This window comes from Branchiostoma floridae, chromosome 19, assembly GCF_000003815.2.
Source record: "Branchiostoma floridae strain S238N-H82 chromosome 19, Bfl_VNyyK, whole genome shotgun sequence".
NCBI classification, from domain to species: Eukaryota; Metazoa; Chordata; class Leptocardii; order Amphioxiformes; family Branchiostomatidae; genus Branchiostoma; species Branchiostoma floridae.
The window spans coordinates 7,894,340-7,900,692 of NC_049997.1; the positions used below are offsets into that span (position 1 = coordinate 7,894,340).

General features: G+C 38.7%; 1 protein-coding gene across 1 annotated transcript; it reads left to right on the forward strand.

Moving 5' to 3' along the window:
* The first annotated feature begins 238 nt into the window (after positions 1–238).
* LOC118407174 lies at positions 239–5,894 on the forward strand. The gene is made up of 6 exons (XM_035807596.1): positions 239–646; positions 2,821–2,997; positions 3,496–3,558; positions 4,017–4,117; positions 4,577–4,688; positions 5,106–5,894. Exons 2-6 carry the CDS (start codon positions 2,827–2,829, stop codon positions 5,187–5,189), a joined length of 531 nt encoding a protein of 176 aa, XP_035663489.1. The 5' UTR covers positions 239–646; positions 2,821–2,826; the 3' UTR covers positions 5,190–5,894.
* Positions 5,895–6,353: the final 459 nt, after the last annotated feature.

Sequence of the window (6,353 nt, forward strand, 5' to 3'; positions counted from 1 at the left end):
TCTATTTAAGTCTCACGTCCGTTGCCATGGTAACGTGAAAAGGCCTCTTAGGTGCCTTTTGTTGAGGATTAATATTCCAAAATCTCTTCAGGTGAGTTTTAGCAGGATTTTAGAAGCTTTCCTTAGAAATGCGACCTGTGTACATACAAGTTTATATCGGAAAAATGCAAAACCTTGCAATTAAAAGCTCTATTTCTTGTGCCGTATTCAATCTACAACAAATGACAGGAAATACAAATTTTGCTTATTTCTGTGCAGTTTTGTTCAGCGCTTTTCTCAAACGCGATTCAGAAGAGCCTGTCAGGAACAAGACAGAGATATATTTACATTATCTTGTACTGATTGTCAGTGCAATTTTATAGCTGTCATATATACAGTTTTCTTTCTTTTGTCCTTTGTATCAGAGACATCTAGGAACGCCCAGATGTGCCTATGGGGCCTTCCGTCCACACCTGTGTCAGGTGGGGATACCGCTGAGTAGGCATGTTATGACTGTGGTCAGGCCGGTGTAGTCAGGTATACTGGAGGATCTAACGCACACGGAATACAACTCTGAAGTCTTTTTCTTCACTTCGCTTTCTTCAAGAGGCTCGCCGTACCCTTAAAGAGATCCAACTTTACTAAGAGTAACCGTCGCTAAATTAAGGTATGTTCGTTTCCTCTACCGTCATAGTTACATGTACGATCTTGCTGCAATATACAAAATATTCACTATAATTGCAGTTTTCTTTGTGTGCAAACTTCGGAAACGGTTTCATTCTCTATGAAAATCATTGCAGCCCAGAAGAACAAAAATGCTAAGAAAATACTTTCAAAATATCTAAAAAGTAGGATTTGATATAAATACCTGTCGAACGTGATTTGGTCTTTTGTATTGATATCCGCATTATATTAAACACATATCGCAACATTAGATCGCTTTAAGAAGTTATGTAGCTAATTTATAGCCCATATTTGAAATCTGTACTATGTTTCATCCTAAACCTCACCAACATGAATGAGAGAATATAGACTATATATTATCAATTTTCCTTTACTATCAAACTGTACCCTATTATTCGATAACCTTCGTTGAATTATTAATGCGTCATAAAAGAATCAGAGAGAAACCACATAGTGGTACAGGCGTGCGCCGCCATTTTGATTTCAATTCTGGTTAGATATTCGCATCATATTGATTGTGTACAATTTCACGACGGATTTAATTCCGTTAACATGTTTTGTTTATTATTTCTACTTAAAATCCCTTTCAACGACTTGGGTTGTTAACGTTAAATGACTACGTGTAATGCTCATGATGTGTAACACACTATTCACTAACGTTGCTGAAAGTAGTGTGTCTAGTGTTTTAATGTTGAGGAATTTGCAAACAAGTGTTAATATATAAGGATAAGTTGTTGAGCCCAGTATCCAACCCCAAACGTTAGTGACATACAATATCTTTTCATTGAAAGGACATTCATTACTACTATCTGTGTTTCTACAAGATAAGTTTATGAAGGTTAGACATCCAGGTAAACAATATTCATATACACTTCAATCTCTACAACCGGAAAAAAACTTTCGTACGTTTCGAGTGATATTCAACACTCTTATTCACTGTTACTAGAATGAACTGGCAGAACAATTTGATAAAAGCACAGCTAACTGAAATTTAGAAAACTGGTTAAAAATCCTCCCCTCAAACACCCGAGTGGGGTCCATTTGGACCCCAGGCGTACATTTTGAAGTGCCATTTCAACATTTTTGATCTGAAGAAAAAATCCTTCCGTGACTTTGTCAGTCAATATGTCTTATACCTTCTCCTACGTTTTCGCAAAGATTGGTACAATAATGTGGAAATTATAAAGAAAGTTTGTGTTCAGTCCCTCTGGGGTCCAAACGGACCCCAACAAAAATGTGCAGTTTTTAAAACAAACTTTGGAGGCTAACTCCTTAACCACTTACAGTATGACTACCAAACTAGACTAGACAATGATAAGAATGTAAACCTAAATCGTCACAAAAATTTCTGTGTCATCAAAATGTAATGTGACGACATTATGACGTCATTTGCCTAATCAGGGCGGCCATCTTGGATTTTGACCAATGACGTCATGAAATTAGCATAAATTATAAGTTCTAAGTCATAAAAATTACACTGAATTTCATAGAATTTAATTGTTGTCAGAAAACAGGTGTAGTTAACCGAGAAAACCTTGTTTAAATTGAAATTGTCAAATTTTGGCAAAAATATGCCTGTTAGAATATGGTTGCCATGGCAACCTCCAAAAATGATAAACTTACTTTATTGACCAAAAACTTTTGCAAACAATATTTTGTGATAAATTACAAAGTTTCGTAGCTTTAGCTCTGGCCGTTCATGAGTTATGCGACATAAATGTTGCTAAGGGCCTCAAAATTCCCCTATCTGGTCGGAATAGGTTTAGTGCAAAACGTGGTCCTTCTGAACTTTTGCATAAATTATGATAATGAGTTGGAATTAGCAACACCTTAACATCTCAAAATCTTTCTCTTGTATTGACAAAGTAGTGTATATACAATGATCGCCGATAAGAAATCATACTGAGATTTTATGAACAAAACATGTTGGGGTCCGTTTGGACCCCACTCGGTCATTTTAGTCGCAAAAAAAGGTCGGGTGCTTGAGGGTAAGGATCAACAAATGTCATTCAAAGATGCGTAGAATGAAAGTAAAAATCTCGTATACGTAGCAGTAATGTCCTACCAGCAACTAGACATAAATTTTATGTGTAATTTGGAATTCAGCTACACCAGTACGTAATTACATTGCATGTTTTCCCCCATGTGTATCACCAGGTCTTTATGCCCAGGCCTTCCTTCCGCCAGAAGCCAGACATGTGCCGGCCGACAGAGTTCATCAACCTGCTGGCGGGCCTGCACGTGGGGCTGGGGCTGCTGGAGCTGGTGGTCGGCATCGTGGAGCTCAAACTGTACGAGCTGTCGGACGCCACGCCCATCTGGGGAGGAGTCATCGTGAGTGGAGATGAAAATATTGTTGGTTTTCTCGAAGGATATTAAGTGTTGCTTTATGTCTGTGTCTTTCTCTCCCTATATCTTTCTTACTTTACCACAAGGGAGTGAAGTGTTGATTTAGGGTTGTCAGTCTCTTTCTCTCCTTCTTTCTCTCTCTCTCTCTTTGCGTGTGTGACTTTCTCTTTCTCCCTCTTTCTCCCTCTTTCTCTCTCTCTCACGCACACACACGCTCACCCCTCCCCTCTCTCATCTTTTTGTCTCCCTCAACTCCTCTCTCCCTCTTCTCTCTCTCTCTCTCTTCTCTCTTTTCTCTCTCTTCTCTCTCTCTCTCTCTCTCACCTCCATTTCTTTTGGTGTCATTACAGCAATAACAGCATCGGCAATGTGTAAGTCTACAAATATGAAAACAAAGTATCAAGATTTAAGGTAAGGCGTGTAGTTTTTTGAGTTTGGTTGTGTGGTTAAGATCAGGATAATATTGAACCTTCTTTTCTCCAGGAACTATCCGTCGGAGGTGTGTGGATCTTTGCTACATGTAGGGACTGTGGAGACAAGCCAAAAGTAAGTCTGCTTGCACAACAAATAAAGACATCACGCACGATGGCATTGACTTTAAAGCGACAGAAGTATTAATTAACATGGCTTTGTATTTGTTTTAACCTAACATGGTGCCATGGTTTACGACTCAACTTTTCAAATGCATCGACTAGGTCTAAGTGATTTTCTACAGCAAAACGAATGATCCATGATAACAAAATATCTGTAAAGATTTGACATTGTAACAAACTCCTACAAACAAACTCCGATGGTTATCCTTGCAACTAACGTTACCCTTTTCTTGCTGTGATTCGATATATATTTCATTTAAAAATATGATGCAAAGAGTTCGTGGGCATCTCGTTAGACGTTAACGTTACAGCTACCAACTTTATTTGTATCAACATATAGCTAATTACAAAGCTGTTCTTTATCACATTTATGTGTGTGTTAAGGTGTTAATGGTTGTGTTTTCTCTCCAGGCCATCTGCTTGCTCGTGGCGAGTAACGTGGCGCTGGTGCTGGGAGTGGTACAGGTGTCTCTGTCCGCTCAGGTCACGGCGTGCGTCAGCTCACTGGAAAGGTGGGTTCTCAATTTTACAGGTTGTTCTCAAAGGACATTTGGTATTAAAGTAACATTGATTTATAGAACACTGCTCTACTGTCCCAACTACATTTGTTCGATCTGTACGTAAATGTAATCTCCAAGGAGATGTTGGGGATGCTGACTCGCTACGTTTTCCGAGCTTCCCATATATGTATCAAACAATTTTTGCTCACATCTGTGATGAGTTGGAAATGGGCAGCCAGGAGAACATAACTCAGGTTTACGCTGATCTCAAAGCAGATATTTGGAGGCTCTTTGCTATCGTTATCAGCTCTTGCATGTCTACCATCTATAGTAAAAGCAAATCTTATTACACAAACATCTATGTAAAGGTTTGGCGTAAACCTGTCTGGCGTAGCTTGGCTCCTCGTAACAGATGGTCGGAACATGTCTCATCAATGTTTGTTTGTTAACATTAACTTTTGTTTACTCCAGGAACACAGCTGAAGACGCCCTGCAGGTCATTAACCTGATCCTGGCCGTCTTCATCATCATCACGTCTTACATCTCCTCTAACGTCGCCAGCGCCTCCGTGGCGCGGGTGCTGGTAAGTGTCTTAAGATGTCTCAAGCGTTTCTTTATAGTGTCACCCATACCTGTATTGTATCACTGCTTCTGAAGCCCCTACGACCACTGTGGTCAGTGAGTGAGTGAGTGAGTGATCAAAAACAGGTGCCCTTTCCTCTCTTCTCTAGCTGATAAAATGAAATAACGAATAAACTTACACGTGTTAAGTACAATGTGTATGATCACAAACGTTTTAGTTCTTCTATTCAAAACCTTCCATGTTTCGTGTTCCTTGGAAAGAAACCAGTATCTACCATCTCTGCGTCTTGTCTGATAATAAATCAGGAGTCTTCCAATAAGTCAGGATTTGTAGTATAAAGTCTGAGGAGTGTACTATATCTGTTTCAAGTGGAAAAAATGTAAAGACATGTTTATTCTGTCCGGGGTTCTGTTCCAGATGCCGGAAGAAGCGCTCGTTCCGAGAAGAAACGTGGACGAGTCGTCTCCAAACGCCACGACAGCGCTGATGATGACCAGCTGAGCTCAACACTTCAGGAAACTTCTCCTTAGCTAGACGTCTTTACAGGGCACATAGACTTCTAGAGACATGTATTAGTCTTTATAGTTCACCTGTATTTCACAACAGATTACTGTCATATTCACAAAACATTGTAAATAGAATCACATCTTACCTTGTATATATTAGACTAAACTCTTGCTGGACAAGGAAAGATAGAAAATGTTCTTAGTTACTGTTGTGTTGGTTGACGTACCAACTTTTGTCCACATTTTCTACGTGTCTAGATTATTGTTATGGTGTAACTGTTATATATTTCACTATGCTGTTCTGACACAGTTATCACACAGTTTCATTGACGTATCAACGTTAACATGCATAGTTTGTACTTATTCAGTACATAGCTTGAAGAATAATACAGGCCTACAAGATGTAGCGTCATCCGTACACCGTGAACATACATAGATCATAGGGTGACTCTGCTCCTCTGTATTGTAAAGCAATGTAAATTCTATGAGGTAAAGATAGGCACAGATGGTTAGTATTGGGTATTTATGCAATAAGATATTCCAATATCTCAGTGTCATTAACAGGTCGTGTTTTACCAAATCAACGCCTAAACCTGACAAGAGATTAAACCTCTGTCGTAACAGCTTTCAACGGCAATGTTTAATTTTGATGTCCAAGGTTGACATAGCTGTATTTTCTTGTAAATATTCATCAATTGTTATCCTCGACGTTACACAACAATAATTCAAAACTTCTGTTGTTGAAATGGGGACGTATGTTCCACAATGTAGCTAGCGTTTTGTCAAAAATTTTGTCTGTATAATTTGGTTTTGATGTAACTTTATTTCATTACTTCTTTATTGCTTCTCTTTGCTATCATGTTGTTTCATCATATAGGTTACCCGGAGCCCGAGGTGCGACCTTGGTACTGTATCACAAGAATGAATAAATACCTTGATTGTATACCTTTGTGAGAAACAGTTCATTGCGAGTATTGTTGGGTCACAGACAACGAAAGAAATAGTTTTTTTTTAATCATAAAGAAAGAGTTTTGTAGGTACGTGAAATCATGTTCACAAGTACGTCGTTTTTTATTAGAAAACAGAAATAATTGCACAATTTCTTGCCGTGGCTGTTTAGAATACAATTATCTCCATTGATATGATGATGATGATCTCC

Coding starts and splice junctions, on each gene's coding strand:
- LOC118407174 (XM_035807596.1), top strand. CDS start 2,827: ATGCCCAGGCCTTCCTTCCGCCAGAAGCCAGACATGTGCCGGCCGACA. Junction 2,998..3,495: donor CCATCTGGGGAGGAGTCATC/GTGAGTGGAGAT, acceptor TCTTTTCTCCAG/GAACTATCCGTCGGAGGTGT. Junction 4,689..5,105: donor CCTCCGTGGCGCGGGTGCTG/GTAAGTGTCTTA, acceptor GTTCTGTTCCAG/ATGCCGGAAGAAGCGCTCGT.